This window comes from Elgaria multicarinata, chromosome 10, assembly GCF_023053635.1.
Source record: "Elgaria multicarinata webbii isolate HBS135686 ecotype San Diego chromosome 10, rElgMul1.1.pri, whole genome shotgun sequence".
Taxonomy (NCBI): Eukaryota; Metazoa; Chordata; class Lepidosauria; order Squamata; family Anguidae; genus Elgaria; species Elgaria multicarinata.
The window spans coordinates 4,430,373-4,448,022 of NC_086180.1; the positions used below are offsets into that span (position 1 = coordinate 4,430,373).

General features: G+C 54.5%; 2 protein-coding genes across 2 annotated transcripts; both read right to left on the bottom strand.

Annotated features, from left to right (window-relative positions):
- Positions 1–5,806: 5,806 nt before the first annotated feature.
- On the bottom strand, positions 5,807–10,063 carry LOC134405004 (uncharacterized). The gene is made up of 5 exons (XM_063136061.1): positions 9,916–10,063; positions 8,836–9,060; positions 7,844–8,068; positions 7,169–7,405; positions 5,807–6,036 (listed from the first exon to the last, which is right to left on the bottom strand). Exons 1-5 carry the CDS (start codon positions 10,061–10,063, stop codon positions 5,807–5,809), a joined length of 1,065 nt encoding a protein of 354 aa, XP_062992131.1.
- Positions 10,064–10,231: 168 nt separating this feature from the next.
- Positions 10,232–17,257, bottom strand: LOC134405005 (PC-esterase domain-containing protein 1A-like). The gene is made up of 7 exons (XM_063136062.1): positions 17,185–17,257; positions 16,901–16,980; positions 15,523–15,759; positions 14,141–14,528; positions 12,016–12,252; positions 10,895–11,119; positions 10,232–10,635 (listed from the first exon to the last, which is right to left on the bottom strand). Exons 1-7 carry the CDS (start codon positions 17,255–17,257, stop codon positions 10,232–10,234), a joined length of 1,644 nt encoding a protein of 547 aa, XP_062992132.1.
- Between the last annotated feature and the right edge of the window lie 393 nt (positions 17,258–17,650).

A 17,650-nucleotide genomic window follows, 5' to 3' on the forward strand; every position in this document is an offset into this window, starting at 1 on the left:
TGGCCTTAGGCGGGCTGAATTCCTCACTCTTGGATTGGTGGTGGTGGTGGTGGACACCTGACAAGGCTTATGTACAGTAGCTCATGGAGCACAGTGTGGGTCCCAGTTGCATGGTGTCCTCGGTCTTGCCATTACATCTTGCCATTCCTGCATTGAGTGGGGGGTTGGACTCGATGGCCTTATAGGCCCCTTCCAACTCTACTATTCTATGACTCTATGATCTCATGTCAATGCTAGTGTTATACAGATTTCCACTGTTACAGGAAATCAAAGCTACTAACCAATAACGCCACCCAGAAAGTCCTCCCAGAGGGAGGTTCCACATATGGGGATGTTAGAGTTACACGTACGCACACACGAAGAAGAGATACAAATCAGTACATGGTGTGATGTTTGGGAGGAGTTCCCACGGGCTGAAGACAAAGAAGCGTATGTAAGTGATCAAATGGACCAATAAAGTCTGAGTACTAACCCTCACCAACTTAACCCATAAGCTGCCTTTGCACATGCGTGTTCACCATCTCAATAAATGTTTGATTGCACTAACAAGCACATATCAACATTACTAACCACATGGTAAATCACATGGACCAATGAATGTAAGCTGATGGTGTTGATAACATAAATGTATAAAAACAACCCCTCCATGTTTGAGGGGTGTGACATTGTTTGTGTGAGCGGCAGTGTTCACCCTTAACTGCAGTTCAGTAAAATGAGAGAAACCCAAGAAGCCTCCGTCGTCTTTCTACCAAGGGTATACAAATCTGAACGCTATGTTGCACTTGGTCCAAGCATATTTGCATAACACTAACACTGCTAAGATGTAGGGACCTTGACACGCCTTATTTATTTATTTATTTATTACATTTTTATGCCGCCCAATAGCCGAAGCTCTCTGGGTGGTTCACAAAAATTAAAACCATCATAAAACATCCAGCAGGTTAAAAACACAAATACAAAATACAGTATAAAAAGCACAACCAGGATAAAACCACACAGCAGAAATTGATATAAGATTAAAATGCAGAATTAGAACAGTAAAAATTAAATTTAAGTTAAAATTAAGTGTTAAAATACTGAGAGAATAAAAGGGTCTTCAGCTGGCGACGAAAAGAGTACAGTGTAGGCGCCAGGCGGACCTCTCTGGGGAGCTCATTCCACAACCGGGGTGCCACAGCAGAGAAGGCCCTCCTCCTAGTAGCCACCTGCCTCACTTCCTTTGGCAGGGGCTCACGGAGAAGGGCCCCTATAGATGATCTTAAGGTCCGGGCAGGTACATATGGGAGGAGGCGTTCCTTCAGATAGCCTGGCCCCAAACCGTTTAGGGCTTTGAATGTCAATACCAGCACTTTGAATCAGGCCCGGACCTGGACTGGCAGCCAATGAAGCTGGAAAAGGACTGGCGTAACGTGATCTCGCCGGCCAGTCCCTGTTAGTAAACAGGCTGCCCTGTTTTGTACCAGGCTGAAGCTTCCGTACCGTTTTCAAAGGCAGCCCCACGTATAACGCATTGCAGTAATCCAAATGCCTGTCAAGAGAAGATCATGTGGCATCCAAGGAGAATGTGCTTAGTTTGGCTGCGTACGTGTTTATTTTTTTATTATTATTAATTACATTTTATACTGCCCAATAGCCAAAACTCTCTGGGCGGTTCACATCTTTAACCATCTTCGCCTATTTCCAAGCTGAGCCCCAGTGCTGGGGTGGGTGGGAGGAATTCGGCCCTGGTTAGGCCTCATCTAGAGTATTGCGTCCAGTTCTGGGCTCCACAATTCAAGAAGGACGCAGACAAGCTGGAGCGTGTTCAGAGGAGGGCAACCAGGATGATCAGGGGTCTGGAAACAAAGCCCTATGAAGAGAGACTGAAAGAACTGGGCATGTTTAGCCTGGAGAAGAGAAGATGGAGGGGAGACATGATAGCACTCTTCCAATACTTAAAAGGTTGTTACACAGAGGAGGGCCAGGATCTCTTCTTGATCCTCCCAGAGTGCAGGACACGGAATAACGGGCTCAAGTTAAAGGAAGCCAGATTCCGGCTGGACATCAGGAAAAACTTCCTGACTGTTAGAGCAGTGCGACAATGGAATCAGCTACCTAGGGAGGTGGTGGGCTCTCCCACACTAGAGGCCTTCAAGAGGCCGCTGGACAACCATCTGTCAGGGATGCTTTAGGGTGGATTCTTGCATTGAGCAGGGGGTTGGACTCAATGGCCTTGTAGGCCCCTTCCAACTCTGCTATTCTATGATTCTATGAATTAGCTCCAGATTAACCCTGGGCACGGGCACGTCCTGTGGATTTTTTATTCTCCCGGCATCAGCAGGGCCTGCAGTTGTTTGGTGCATTCTCTTCCCCTCCTTATTGTTTTATTATGATTTTATTAGAATGTAAGGCTATGCGGCAGGGTCTTGCTATTTTATTGTTTTACTCTGTACAGCACCATGTACATTGATGGTGCTACACAAATAAATAAATAAATAAATAAATAAAACCTGGCCTCATTAGGAGCTGGGCAGCTCCTGAGCCAGCCGGAGTGTGAAATAAAAAGGAAGCAGCCTGCTGTGATCCTGCCTACAATCTTCACCTCTGGGTCAATAAAAACAAGGATAGAATGCAAGCCAGGAGCCATTGTGGCGTAGTGGCTAGTGTGTTGGACTGGGAGTCGGGAGATCCGGGTTCTAGTCCCCACTCGGCCACGGAAACACACTGGGTGACTTTGGGCCAGTCACAGCCTCTCAGCCCAACCCACCTCACAGGGTTGTGAGGATAAAAAATGAAAAGGAGGAATATATGAAAAGGAGGATAAGAAATGAAGAGAGAGAGAGAGAGAAGGATTTATGTAAGCCACCTTGGGGTGCTTTCAACAAGGGGGGGGAAGCAGGAAATAAATGTAATAAATAAAAATAAACGTTTTAAAAGCAGCGGAAAGCACAGAGAGAGATTATATGTTAACTGTACTTGTAGATTAACTATTTATTGATCCTGGCTCATTTGGGCAGGGTGCAAATTAATTGGAGGATATTTGTGGTGATTTGGATAAGACATTCTTTCGCAATTTTAATCAATTCTAGGAATTCCAAACTTGCATGGATATAAATTAATGCATGCACATTTTATGCAGATTCGTCTCTTATGGGCCTAGGCCCCAAACCTTTTAGGTGTCTTAGGGGTTCGTCAGACGAGTGTTTTATCGCCCACTCACGGTTTTTCGCATGTCCTTCAGATGATGGCGTCCGCCTCCCGCTCCTTCTTGCCTTTTTTCCATCACAAAATGGACCCCTATTAATCCAACTTTTTTTTTAAGGGAACGGAATGTGCAGCTATTTCCTGCTGTGTGCAGGAAAAGCAGCGCGATAAAAACAGCCCCTGAATGGGCCACGTGGTCTTTGTTTACTTCCTCTTTCTTCTCCAGGAAGAAAGAGGAAGTATTATGAGACAGGAGTGGGTGCGGAGAAGCAACAGTAGGGAACTGCAATTTCCCCCGTCTGATGACGCTATTAGCAATGCCGCTGCCCTTGACCCAAGTTTTCCCAGAGAATCTGCAACAAATATTTATTTAAGAAAACTCTAAAATCAACATATTCCAAATAATGAGTTAATAAAGTTACTTTATACTGGACCAATCCATCTGGGTCGGTATTACCTCCTTCGACAGACAGGTGCTTTACAACGTCAGGATCTCTTCTCGATCATCCCAGAGCTTTGCACCAAAGCTAAAACCTTTTGCGGCTGGCTTCATGGTTCTGGGTTGCTGACGCTTTGAGGAAAACCCCATGCTTTCGCCCGTAGTGACTTCGTTCCAACGTAAAATATTGGGATAAGTCCAAGACGTTTTTAAAGACACAGCTTTGTGGGAAAGCCCGGCGGTGGCTGCGGGATGGCGCTGCGTCGGTTATGCCGACACCACCCCACCCCACAGCCACTGTGGGGCTTTTAAAATGTATAGACAGTCCCTTAGCAGACCCAGATCGAACAAAAAGGAACCTTTCAACTCCTCTGCCAACTCTGGGAAAAGCGCCTCCTGTCTCTTTCCAGCCTGAATCCCCAAAATAGAGCAATATATTGTGAGCTGTACAGTATATTGTTAGCGTCTTTCTATGTGGGCATAGAAAGAAATCTTATGCTAGGCCAGACAGTCCACTCTCCCTGGCAGTGGCTCATGGGGGTGGGGGTGTCTCTCTCTCTCAGGCAGAGGAGGGTCTTTCCCACCAATGACCCCCGACCCGTTTTTCACCGGAGAAGCCAGGGATGGAACCAGGAACCTTCGGCAGGCAAGACGGGCGCTCTGCCCCGGCGCTAGGGCCCTCTCCGGACTGTGCTCCGCAAGGGTCCAGCGCTCCCTTCGCGATGACGCCGGACCCTCCGCGAGGGGCCCTGGGAGGGCCAGGATGGAGGTCGTGGGCAGAGAAGAGGCTCTTCGTCTTGGGAGCTTGGTCGCCAGCCTCCCCCTAACTGGGCCAGACCACGGCCCTGGGCTCCACCTTGGACCGCTTAGAGACGTCCTTGTCTCAAGCGGTACGGAAGTCATTACCAATAAAGAAAGGCGCCTCAGTTCCCCACCTGTACAACTGGAGCCCTTTCTTTCGAGGATGGGCAGAGCGAAAGACGAAAGGCTCAAAGCTTCGTAAAACACACACCTTTATTTAAGGAAAGGAACAGACCCAGAACGAACAAAAAGGAACCTTTCAACCCCTCTGCCAACTCTGGGAAAGGCGCCTCCCGTCTCTTTCCAGCCTGAATCCCCAAAATAGAGCAATATATTGTGAGCTGTACAAAAAAAATCCCCTTCTCTGCAGATCGCAACAGCAAGGCAGTTCTCTGGTTCAGGAGTCTAGGCACCCACCCACACTCACACACCCAACCACCAACAACAACAACGCAAAGAACAAGAAAAAACCCTCCAGTTTTAATTTTAAAACAAATTGAAAAAGTGTGGGGGGGGGACAGACAAAAAGACTTTGCCACAAAATTAAAGTGCTTCTCTTTTAAATGATCGTTCTGAGAAGCTCACAGGGGCAATGATAAGAAACCTCCAAAAACAAAACAGTCAGCACAGTGGCCCTCCTGAACCTGGCACCCTCCAGGTGGGTGGGACTGCAATTCCCATCACTCCAACCAGCAAGGTGGAAGTTACAATCCAACACATCTGGAAGGCATCGAAGTTGGGGAAGGGTTTTAAGCCTGCAGTTCTGAGATGTGTGTTCTGAGATGTGTGTACAGGGGCACTGAAATGCCCAAATGTGCGGCTCAAACCCACCCTGCGCCGCATCACCCCCAGCCCCCGCCGTGCCCCAAGAGGAGACGAGGGGTTCTGAGTGCGGGATTCTCTCCTTACTTCCAGGAAGGAGACTTCTAACGGAGACCAAACACCAGGAGATCCAACCCCCAGTTCGCTCTCGGAAAAATACAGCGAGGCCTCGAGGCCGGACGCAGGAGCAGGCAGCTGCCCATCTTGAGAGGAAACCTGGGCTCCGACGCCATTCCCAAAGGACCGCGGGCCTTCTCTGGGTCCCAGAAATGCTGTAAACCTCGTGCTACAAACAGCCAGCGCTGGCAACAGAAGCGCACGCTCTGAGCTTCACCACTCCAAAGAGGTCTTCCTCTCGCACAGAAAAAGTGGGGCATCAACTACCGTAACAAAACCCCTCGTTCAACAGATGGGGCTGACAGCCAAGAGCACCGTGGAGCCGCCCTCTCTCCGGCACAGGCAGACCCAAGGAACCAAACCGGCCTGGATTGCAAGGAAAGGATGCAGGTGGTACAGTTCTTCCCGGAACAGCTCCTTTGCCCAGATCTAGACAGTTCGGCTTCAGCACTGCTTGTAGAGGAACTTATGGCCCCTCTGGTACGGGGTTTCGTCTCTCACGTGGACGGTCTGCCGGCGCATGACATAGCCCTGGGGGTGCTCGACCACCAGGCGAGCCCTTTTGCGGCAGCGGCTGGAGTGCAGGGGGAGGCTTCCTTCCTCGGGGGAGGGGTAAGGGGGGAAGAGGCTCGGGTGAGGCCTCTCGAAATGGTGGAAGTTGTCAAGCGCCCCCGCTGTGGAGAGAGAGAGAGAGAATGAAGGAGTGGGGTGGGGCTAGGAAAAAGGGCCACGGCAAACCTCACAGGATTAGATAAAACAGGTCGGCAAAAGCGCTGTGCAGCATCACGGATTGCCCAGGTGATTCACTTCCAAAACTCAGAAGGGAGGATCCAGGATTCGAATGCTTGACCCATAAAATGCCCTCCCTCTCTCCCTCCCTTCGTGTAACAAAAGGGGCCTTAGCGAAAGCTCTTGCAGTCCTTCCACATGGCCCTCATTCACTTATGGGTAGGGTGACCCTATGGAAAGGAGGACCGCGCTCCTGTAGCTTTAACAGTTGCATAGAAAAGGGGAATTTCAGCAGGTGCCATTTGTATGCATGCAGCACCTGATAAAACTCCCTTTTCACCACAACAGTTAAAGCTGCAGGAGCCCTGCCCTCTTTTGTTTCTGGGCACACTAGCATAGCTCCTTCAACTTTAACAGTTGTGATGAAGAGGGGATTTCACCAAGTGCTGCATGCATAACAATGACACCTGCTGAAACCCCCTTTTCTATGCGACTGTTAAAGATACAGGAGCCCGGTCCTCCTTTCCATAGGGTCACCCTACCTATGGGAGCGGGACTGATTCAGCCCCCAGGCTGCCCCCTCCCTGCACTCAAGCAAAGGTCTCTGCCACCTCTCGGGCGCAGGGGGGGACTGAGCTGAAGGACAGAGGCAAAGAAAGGGTTAAATGGCTTTCATGAGGTTCAACAGGTAATGCTCAATAGGATACGTAGAAGAAAATTCCAGCCTGTCCCCACCGGGGGTCCTCCAGATGTGACGGACTACAAAACCCATCGCCCATGGACGGTGGGAGTCACAGCCCTAGCCTAGCTTATCTAACGCGAGTCCAGATCTGATAGAAATCAGGGCGAAGAGTAAACCTTCGTCCCTCAGCCACATGGTCAGGAGTGCTGGGCAACGTAGTCCACAACGTCCGGAGGGCCCTCGGTTGGGGACGGCTGGATAAAAGGGGCTCTCTTGCGGAAGGTGGAGGCGGGCAGCCTGGCGTCGCCCCCGGGGTCCAGGCAGCCCTGAGGGAGGGGAAGCCGGACCCCCGAGGGACGCTGGGAGGGCGGAGAAGAGGCGGCCTCTGAACATACCGTCCAGGCGGAAGGGTGGTGAGACACGGGAGTCCTCGAAGCTGGTGAATCCAGAGAAGGGCTCCGCTGACTCCCAGTTGCTGAGGACGAGGAAGGAGTCTTCGTGGAACCCGGGGGGATCCGGTCCGTGGGCGCCACGTCGGTCCGGGAATCCCTCGGGAGGGTCAGCAAGCGGTGGCCGCAGAAGCACCCCCAGGAGGCCAAAGGGCACGGTCAGCCTATTCTCCCACACCGGGCCTGTGGAGGCGAGGGGGACGGTTCAGAAATGGCTCCTCTGCCCAGGCCGCACTTTCTACAGGCCTATCGTGGCTCCATCAGCAGGAAGGGAGAAGAAGTAGATGAAACACGGGGGGAAATTCATGGTTAAGGAAGCAACACTGGAAGACAGGCTGTGAGGAAGGTCAAGGAATCCCTCGGGAGGGTCAGCAAGCGGTGGCCGCGGGAGGCCTATCCAGATCAAAGTTAAATCAAGAATTTTTAAGATGTATTGATTCCTGTTCTAATGTTGTTCCCCGCCTCGATCTAAAGGGAGAGGCGGGTAAAAAAAAAATTATTATTATTATAATTATTGGGCACGGTCGGCCTATTCTCCCGCACCGGGCCTGTGGAGGCGAGGGGGATGGTTCAGAAATGGCTCATCTACGAGGCTCAGAGGCGGCCTGGCTTTTTACGTACCGTCCAGGCGGAAGGGAGGTGGGACGTCGGAGTCCTCGAAGCTGGAGAATCCAGAGAAGGGCTCCGCTGACTCCCAGTCGCTGAGGATGAGGAAGGAGCCTTCGTGGAACACGGGAGGATCCGGTCCGCGGGCGCCACGTCGGTCCGGGAATCCCTCGGGAGGGTCAGCAAGCGGTGGCCGCGAGAGGTCAAGGGGCACGGCCGGCCTGTTCTCCCGCCCCGGGCCTGTGGAGGCGAGGGGGACGGCTCAGCAATGGCTCCGCTGCGACGCTCGGAGGAGGAGGCCTGGCAGGCGGCCCCAGAGGTTACTTGGGGTGGGGAGGCCCATGGTTGCCTGCCAGAGCCCTGATGCTGTTGGAATCCTGGATCAGGGTTCTGGTTATGTTTCCATGGATTTACTAATTGCTGAGGAGCTGGAGGAATCAGAAGACTCAGCAGAAAATTTAAAGGTCAACGTTGCACCTGGACATTGATGTCATGATTGAATAATTGGTGACTTGATTGTTTCAATTAAGGGATTGCAAGTAGTTGCATCATTGTACAGTTAGCCTATAAAAAGGATTGTATTCCCATGTACATGTATCAGATATCACTCACTCCATCTATGTATCAGAGCTGTATTGACTGACCGTATGTAAGTATTTGTATTTGTGAATGCCATAACTAAATTATATTTTTATATGCCAGTAAAGGTTTCTTTAAACCTACTGAAAGTCTCAGTCTTAATCTGTGTCTGTGCTGATTTGCTGGAAACCGCTGCAAAACTCTGTTATAAGGTTATTGGCCAGAAGCCCAGTCTGGCAATAACTAAAATAAGGTTGTAAATATTAGGCCAACATATTTCAATAGTTGTTGTTGTTGTTGTTGTTGTTATTATTATTATTCTTAGGCACGGTCAGCCTATTCTCTCGCCCCGGGCCTGTGGAGGCGAGGGGGATGGTTCAGAAATGGCTCATTTACGACGCTCAGAGGCGGCCTGGCTTTTTACGTACCGTCCAGGCGGAAGGGAGGTGGGACGTCGGAGTCCTCGAAGCTGGTGAATCCAGAGAAGGGCTCCGCTGACTCCCAGTCGCTGAGGATGAGGAAGGAGCCTTCGTGGAACACGGGGGGATCCGGTCCGCGGGCGCCACGTCGGTCCGGGAATCCCTCGGGAGAGTCAGCAAGCGGTGGCCGCGAGAGGTCAAGGGGCACGGCCAGCCTGTTCTCCCGCCCCGGGCCTGTGGAGACGAGGGGGACGGCTCAGCAATGGCTCTCCTCTGCGACGCTCGGAGGAGGAGGCCTGGCAGGCGGCCCCAGAAGTTACTTGGGGTGGGGAGGCCCATGGCTGCCTGCCAGAGCCCACCACCTTCTCCCCTCCTCCTCCTCCTCTGCCCCCCAGCCCTGCCTCACCCTGGCCCCATCGCCCTCCGAAGGTCTGCAGGAGGGCTCCGTCTTCACTCCCGGCCAAAAAACGTCCTGCATCTCGTTGGAAGACTCCCCCAAGCTGGTGCCTTCCAGGGGTTTTGGACTACAGCTCCCAAGATTCCCACCATTAACCATGCTGGCTGGTACTGATGGGAGTTGTAGTCCGACACATCCAAAGAGTGCCAGGTCGGGGGAAGGTTGTCCGAGGTGGAACCTATCCAACCTACTTCCAGGTCCGACATCTATCCCAGCAGAATCTAAACTGACTGTGCTCTCAGCTGCTATTTCTCCAAGTTCAGAGTTTAGGAGGGGAAACCGCTGGGCCAGCCCTTCTCCCACTCTGTGCCCTTCAGATGTTTTGGACTTCAGCTCCCATCAGCCCTGGCCAGCAGGATCTACGGTTGGGGATGTTGGGTGTCGTAGTCCAAAATATCTGGAAGGCACCACGTTGAGGAAGACAACCGACTTCCCAACATGCTAATTCATCATTTATAGGCTCCATCTTTAGAATTCAATAAACAAATAGAGAACTGCTCCCCACGTGGCAAGGCACGGGCCGCCCTAGTCTCACCTCCTTTTTCATGTTTCTAGTCCCTATGGTTGCAGAGAGAGCCCAGAGAACGGGCAAGCGGCATCTGACAAAGTCACCGAAGACAGAGCCCGTTTACAGGAGCTGCGGCTCCTGGCCAGGTCACAGCTGGCTTCTGCCATGCCCACCACGACCGTCAGGAAGCGGCATTCATGGTGGTGGGCCAGAAGCCCACAGAAGAAAACGTCCACGACACAGCCGTGGCACTCATACACACACAAACACATGCACACGGGTACCGGTGCGGCAGGAGGACTGCACAAGTCAACGGACAAGTGTGGCTTCGGAGCGTGCCAGTCGGGCGGGCAACCAGGCCTTCAGAAAAGCCCAATTTTTGCCAGCCCTCAACCATTTAAGGGGGGGGGGAGAGGAGGGAGAGGACGGCGGTTGGGACTTTAAAGAACCCCCATCCCATCTTGCTTGTCAGTGACGAAACCAGGCAGGAGGCCACGGCTGCTCTTCATCCGGTACGGCCCACTTTTAGCCACCTTGGAGGGGAGAAACCCGGGATCGACTGCTGAACAAGGCAAAGAGAAGGTGGGCAGCCCTGGCATCGCCCCCAGGGTCCAGGCAGCCCTGAGGAAGGGGAAGCTGGACCCCCGAGGGACGCTGGGAAGGCGGGGAAGAGGCGGCCTCTGAACGTACCGTCCAGGCGGAAGGGAGGTGGGACGCGGGAGTCCTTGAAGCTGGAGAATCCAGAGAAGGGCTCCGCTGACTCCCAGTCGCTGAGGACGAGGAAGGAGTCTTCGTGGAACCCGGGGGGATCCGGTCCGCGGGCGCCACGTTGGTTCGGGAATCCCTCGGGAGGGTCAGCAAGCGGTGGCCGCGGGAGGCCTATCCAGATCAAAGTTAAATCAAGAATTTTTAAGATGTATTGATTCCTGTTCTAATGTTGTTCCCCACCTCGATCCAAAGGGAGAGGCGGGTAAGAAAAAAATATTATTATAATTATTGGGCACGGTCGGCCTATTCTCCCGCACCAGGCCTGTGGAGGCGAGGGGGATGGTTCAGAAATGGCTCATCTACGAGGCTCAGAGGCGGCCTGGCTTTTTACGTACCGTCCAGGCGGAAGGGAGGTGGGACGCGGGAGTCCTCGAAGCTGGTGAATCCAGAGAAGGGCTCCGCTGACTCCCAGTCGCTGAGGATGAGGAAGGAGCCTTCGTGGGACACAGGGGGATCCGGTCCGCGGGTGCCACGTCGGTCCGGGAATCCCTCGGGAGGGTCAGCAAGCGGTGGCCGCGAGAGGTCAAGGGGCACGGCCGGCCTGTTCTCCCGCCCCGGGCCTGTGGAGGCGAGGGGGACGGTTCAGAAATGGCTCCGCTGCAATGCTTGGAGGCCTGGCTTTCTACAGGCTTGGCAGGCAGCCCCAGAGGTTACTTGGGGTGGGGAGGCCGATGGCTGCCTGCCAGAGCCCACCACCTTCTCCACTCCTCCTCCTCTGCCCCCCAGGCCCCAGGCCACATGCCCTGCCTTGCCCTACAGTGCAGACACGCCTAACCCTGGCCCCATCATAGTGTAGATTAGGGCTGTGCTCCACTCCGATTCCAATTCGAATCGGGTCGGGGAAGCTGCAGATCAAGGTGAAGCGGTTCACCTCCATCCGGAGCTCCAAACGCAGGTAAGGGGGGGGAGAAGGTCACCTGGCACCGCCGCCACAGTCCATGCGGCGATGGGGGTGGAGCCAGGTACGGGGGCAGGGGGGCTTATTCAGCCCCCATTTTGCCCCCCCACCCCACTTACCTGCCTCCGCTGTCCACTATGGAAGAAAGTAAGTAGGGAAGGGGGGGGGCAAAATCTCGATCCGCCCCCCTGGATCTCGCTCCATGGAGCAGTGAAGGTGAGGGTCGGATTGACCCGAAGCGGATCGGCCCGATCCGAAAGTTCCGGATCAGGCCACGAAGCGATTCGGGGGGGCCGTGCACAGTCCTAGTTGGGACTTTTTGAACTCCCATGCCGTCTTGCTTGTCAGTGGCAAAACCAGGAGAAGGCCACGGCTGCTCTTCACCCCATCCGGTTCGGCCCACTTTTAGCCACCGTGGAGGGACTGACTGCTGAACAAGGCAAAGAGAAGACAGGCAGGCCTGGCATCGCCCCTGGGGTCCAGGCAGCCCTGAGGAAGGGGAAGCCGGACCCCCGAGGGAAGCTGGGAGGGCGGGGAAGAGGCGGCCTCTGAACGTACCGTCCAGGTGGAAGGGAGGTGGGACGTGGGAGTCCTCGAAGCTGGAGAATCCAGAGAAGGGCTCTGCTGACTCCCAGTCGCTGAGGAAGAGGAAGGAGTCTTCGTGGAACCCGGGGGGATCCGGTCTGCGGGCACCACGTTGGTCAAGGAATCCCTCGGGAAGGTCAGCAAGCAGTGGCCGCAGAAGCACCCCCAAGAGGCCAAAGGGCACAGTCAGCCTATTCTCCCACACCGGGCCTGTGGAGGCGAGGGGGACAGTTCAGAAATGGCTCCTCTGCCCAGGCTGCAATTTCTACAGGCCTGTCGTGGCTCCATCACCAGGAAGGGAGAAGAAGTAGATGAAACACGGGGGAAATTCATAATTAAGGAAACAACACCGGAAGACAGGCTGTGAGGAAGAAGCCCTCTGGACATCCCCTCCGTGTGCTGGGCCGGCCTCCTCTCTGCAAGATACATTTTTATTGGCATTTGATCGACGGCTAGCTGTCGGGTGCTTTGTGCATGCCTCTGCAGCCGAAAAGCAGGATTTCAACAACAATTACGTCAACAGCTAAAGAACTTGGTCCCACCCGACAGCCACGGACGAGCATTCAGACAGGCATTTAGGGGAGGGCCCAGCTCAGCCAGAGAGCAGAGGGACGAGGACCCGAGTTTGACTCCAGCAACTCGAGGGGGCTGCTAGCTTGACGTCGTCTTTGCCCCAGGCTGGCTCCGAATCCGCGCTGCGTCGGTGAGATGACGCAGATTCAAAGCCAGCCCATGGCAAAGAGGCAGAGATGTGCAGCTGAAGAGTCGTGGACTTACCCTGACTTTTCCAGCCACAGCGAGGTCAGCCTGGCTCTTCCGCCGGACTGTCCTCGCTCGGAGCCACTCTGGGGGCGTTCCTGGGTGGAAGGCGACGTCCTATTGGTCACTGGAAACCCCAGGAAGTGGGGGGCAGAAAGCCTAAAGGCTGAGAAAACTCTGCCTGAATCTTTGGAGACCTGCTGCCAGTGAATCTACACCAGCTTTCCTCAACCTGGTGTCCTGCAGCTGTGTTGGACTACATCTCCCATCATTCCCAGCCAGCATGGTCCAAGCTGCCTGGGAATGATGGGAGTTGCCATCCAACACACCTGGAGGACCCCAGGCGGGGTGTTACATGATGAGCTCTCATTAGACCCATGTACAAACTTGCACACGTTCTAATGAGACTTACACCCGCTTATAAGGAATCTTTTGACATTGGCAATAGAGCGTCTGTGGCAAAGTAAGGCAATTCTTACTTAAGAAACTTACAGCATTGAAGGGGATAACGCCACAATGGCACATTTAATGAGGTTGAAACAAATACAAAGGTACAAGTTAGTTTGGGGGAAATTAGCTGAGCAAGTAGAGGCTTAGAAGCAGTTTCAAGACTGAAAAATAGACTTTTTGAGACTTAAGAGCATACACACACACAGAGACAGCAGGGGAAAGAGCAGAGGGAATCTTTAAAGGCAATATACCTTTCCTTGGGCTGCAGCCCTTTCCTGTAGAGCAGAACTGGGGAGCATTGCAACTCTTAGTCTTAGGTGAAGAGGAAAAGAAGACAGCGAAGCAAAGCACTCACCCATGGCAGCTTGCTCTCCGAAGCTGGAATCTGTAGTCTATTCTGTGCTTCCGGTTCTAAAGAGAGAGATAGCCTTTTTCTTCCCCCTAACTTGAGGAGGTTTTTTTGTGTGTGTGATCTTCTCTAAAGATCTACTTGCTATGGGAACAAAAGAGGGTGATTTGGGATGATGGCTGTACTTGATGCAGCCTGGAGTTCAGCAACAGGGCTACATTAGCATGTGTATGACCAGGTAAAACTCTTGCCATCTAGCATTCATATTCTGCTTAGTTTTACCCCTACCTTTGTCTCTGGGGAATGCATTTGAAGAAGTCTATCAGGAAATGATTACTTGACCTAGGCCTTCTGTGAATGCTCTCGGTCTGTAGGTGGGGTTTTGGGTCGCTTCAAAATGGAGTCAGTACTGCTCACAGAAGCTAACAGGGGGAAGGCTGGGACACGGACCCAAGTCCGGAGGGCCCCTATCCTGACTCAGCCCACCACACCGCCCAGCCTTCAGAATAGCCCCGAGAGCGGGGAGAGGCTCCTGCTCACCCTCCCAGCGCTTGGGGTCTGGCAGGGCCACGCCCCAGGCGCCTGCCACGTGGGCCAGCAGCAGGCTGGTGATCCTGCGATGCACCACGTTGTTCCAGTGGACGCCGTCCTTGGCCCGGTTCCGCAGGTCGAGGCGGAAGTGGTAGTGGAGGTCCATCACGTCGAAGAGGTGGAAGCCGGCCAGCGTGGCGCCGTGGAAGTTGCCCTCGATCACGTCATTCCGGAGGAAACCTTGAGCTGGTAGTCTTAGGGTGTTTGGGGAAGGGGGGGAGACACACATTGACCCTGTTCCGATGACCCGCGAAGCCACGGTGGTTAAGCATTCTGAGCTAATCCTGAAGGCTCCGGGTGTCTTGTGTAGGGCATTTTCCTTAACCGTGGTTGCAACCTAACCATGGTTTAACCCCCTTCACTAACCACATTCTGCAGCAGGGTTAGTGGCCCTAACCGTGGTTTAGCGTGTCGTCTGTAAGGCCCCCGTGGTTAAATCAACACTACCATAGAGCTCCGCGGCAAGAACAGATGAAATCAACCAGGCCGCTCTGTCCGGCCAGCGAGATCTCCGCTGCCAAGGTCTGCCTAGCCGCTCCGAATGAGCCAGCTGCCGTTTTGCGTTCTTGCCCTGTGCTGAACACGCCTGTCCTGGGGCCTCCAGGATGGGAGCATGACGAGGTGGGGACACAGCTCTCAGAATGGCCGCCGGGAGCCGGGGCAGACTTTGTAGTGGGCGCGGTAGCCTCACCGTGGCCACAAAGAACCGCCAGGGAAGGGCTGCCCAGGGCCCCATGTGCCTCAACGGAACGGACCAGCCGCGGAAAGGTGTGTGACTAGGCAAACTACGCAGCAGGGCGTGGCTCCGTGGCCGCCAGGCAGCAGCACTGGGCGTGGTTCTTAATAGCCACACTAACCGTGGATAACACAACCCATTGCCTAAAGGGTCGTCCGAACAGGGCCGTTGTGCCAATCGCTTCCACTTCCTCACGCCGTCCAGCCACAGTCCCAACGTGGGAGCCACGACTCTGCCCTCGGCCAGCTCACGGTTTGGGGACCCTAAGCTGAACCTACCCAACTGGGTGTGGCGTGATGCACTTCGGAGGAACGGGAGGGTGGCGTGGGCAGAGACAGAGGGCCGTCGGCACAGCTGCTTGCATTACGGACTCTGCCTTATTTACTCCATGGATTTATGACGTTTTGATGCCGCCCAATAGCCCAAGCTGCCTGGGCGCTTCACAGCCGTTCCTGGGGGCGGGGCTACAGGACGGTCCCGGTGAGCACCTGCGCGTCAAGATCTCCCCTCTACCCCACTGCCTGCGGAGCACGAGCTGCAGCGCGCCCCCCCCCCCAGTCTGCCCGCAAGTCCCCTCCCCCACCAGAGGACAGACCGACCTCAAAATGTCCCAGACGCAGGAGTTGAGGATCAACACATCCGGCTGCAGCCCAGTCCGGAAATCGTCCAGGATGCTTTCCAGGTACGGCCAGTACACCCGGGTGAGGAAGTAGAAGCGGACCAGGTGGTGGGAGGTGCGATACTGGCGCACCTCCCGATAATGGGTGCCGTTGTGCAGGCCGCCCAGCACCCCGCCTTCAATTAAGCGGTCGTTTTCGAAGCGGAGATCGCCCTGCGGAGAGAGGGGGGTGGAGTGGCACGCTGCGGATCTGGCCCACTCCGCTTCGCATCGCTTCCGCAGCGCTGGAGGGGAACACTGGCTCTCCAAAGTCATAGGATCCCGGCACGATGACGAGACACCAACGCCCACCACCCACAGGAGGGACACCACCGGCCCACCCAAGGGAATCCCGGCAGTGAGGCACAGAGGGAAACCGCCATGCAGGAGGGCTTACAGAGCCATAGTTGCTGGTGCCTCTCTCTCGTGTGCGTGTGTGTGTGTGAGAGAGAGAGAGGGAGAGAGAGAGAGAGAGAGGCCACAGGCTGAGGGAGAAAGCAAAGAGCTCGAACCAGCAAGGAACAGGACTAGGCCGAAGACGGTCCAGGGTGGCTTTGATCTATAAGCCGCTGGTCCTGATGGTGGGGTAGGAGCCCTGGAGGAGAACACAGGCTTTCAAAGAGCCTCTGATCTGGAAGGTTCAGGGATGGATCAAAGGGAGGCCTTCCTCACACAGCGCAAATTTAAGCTACGGAAGTCGCTACCACCAGATGTAATGGTGGCCGACCAGGCCTAGCCTTGATGCGGATTCTGCTTATGGACAGCTTTTGAAGAGTTCGCTGCCTTCGAGTGGCAGCCCGCCCTGAGACCTTAGATTTGATCCCTATGCAAACCCAACCCTGTGAATTTGCACCCTTGGCCAGCAGAGGGAGCATCACGGCTGACTGCAGAAGGTTAGGCCAGGACACACCTCCATCGGAACGGAAGAAGAGCCACTCTGGATCAGACCGAGGGTCCGCCTAGACCTGCATTCTGTTCACACAGCGGCGAACCAGGAACTCACTGTTAGACAGGGATCAAATCTAAGGTCTTTTCCAAGCTAAACCATCCCCGCTGTTGTAACCTTCCCTCTGTACATCCAGAGCTCACCCACCCATTTTCACGGTGCACCAGAGGGTGCCGCAGAGAGCGCAAGCGGATTCCCAGCCCGGGCGCCTCGCCTCTCCCAGGTGCAGGAGGCCTTGCAGAGGAGGTGTGGCTCAAACGCAAACCCGCCCTGCCCAAATTCTGAAGCCGGCCTTAGGGAGGGCTGAGCTGACCCGCCAGTTGCCCCGGACAGCAGATGCCGCCTCCCCCACGGGCCTCCTTTGGATACCTTGGCCTTCATTTGGGAGGAGGTGAGCAAGGAGTCATTCTGCAGCAAGCGGATGAGGTCCTTGTAGACAGATCTCTGGACTGTGAAAGAGGAGGGACGCAAAACCATGAGGACCGGTCACCCTGCGCTTGCTGCTGTGCTGCCCACAGTCTCTTATGTTGTGGAGAGCAACTGCAGAAGATCAGGAGTGGGCAGAAAGCACGTCTCCAGCCTGCTTCCACGACCCCCCCACCGCCTGTCCCCCCCCTCCAAAAGCCCAGGGTGGTACGGACTGTCACACTCACTCGAGTCGCCTAGGATGACGACAAACTTGTTGTGCGGGAGCTGACGGACCTCTTTCGAACGGAAATTGAGCATTCTTGAAGGGATGCAGTTTCCCAGGCAAGAGCAGCCCCAGGACCTACCAGGGAACAAACAACAGGCATAAAGGAAAAGAACACACAGACACCCCCAACCCCAAGACAGCCTTCCTCTACTCGGCCCCCTCCAGATACATTGGGACTACAACACCCATCATCCCCTAGCCACACGGGCTGGGAATGATGGGAGTTGCCATTCCAGTACATCTGGAGAGGGCAGGTTAGGGGAAGGCTGCACTAGAAAGCTCTTCCGCACAAGCCCCACTGAAATGGCTGGGGTTAAACCTTCTTCTCCACACACCCCTTCATGAACTCCACCAGGTTAAACAACCCAGCAGGTTTAAGGAGCGGGGCCTGTCTGTGGTGGCCCCCATTCCTCCCTGAAGGTTGT

What these genes read in the sequence shown, in the direction of transcription:
- LOC134405004 (XM_063136061.1), bottom strand. Translation starts at nt 10,063, where the DNA reads ATGTGTTTGTGTGTGTATGAGTGCCACGGCTGTGTCGTGGACGTTTTC. An exon ending in GGCCAGGAGCCGCAGCTCCT is followed by an intron (nt 9,061 to 9,915) that starts GTAAACGGGCTC and finishes TCGTCTCCACAG; the next exon opens with GCCCGGGGCGGGAGAACAGG. An exon ending in ACCTCCCTTCCGCCTGGACG is followed by an intron (nt 7,406 to 7,843) that starts GTACGTAAAAAG and finishes TCGCCTCCACAG; the next exon opens with GCCCGGTGTGGGAGAATAGG.
- LOC134405005 (XM_063136062.1), bottom strand. Translation starts at nt 17,257, where the DNA reads ATGCTCAATTTCCGTTCGAAAGAGGTCCGTCAGCTCCCGCACAACAAG. An exon ending in CGTCATCCTAGGCGACTCGA is followed by an intron (nt 16,981 to 17,184) that starts GTGAGTGTGACA and finishes CCTCTTTCACAG; the next exon opens with TCCAGAGATCTGTCTACAAG. An exon ending in AGACCCCAAGCGCTGGGAGG is followed by an intron (nt 12,253 to 14,140) that starts GTGAGCAGGAGC and finishes TCGCCTCCACAG; the next exon opens with GCCCGGTGTGGGAGAATAGG.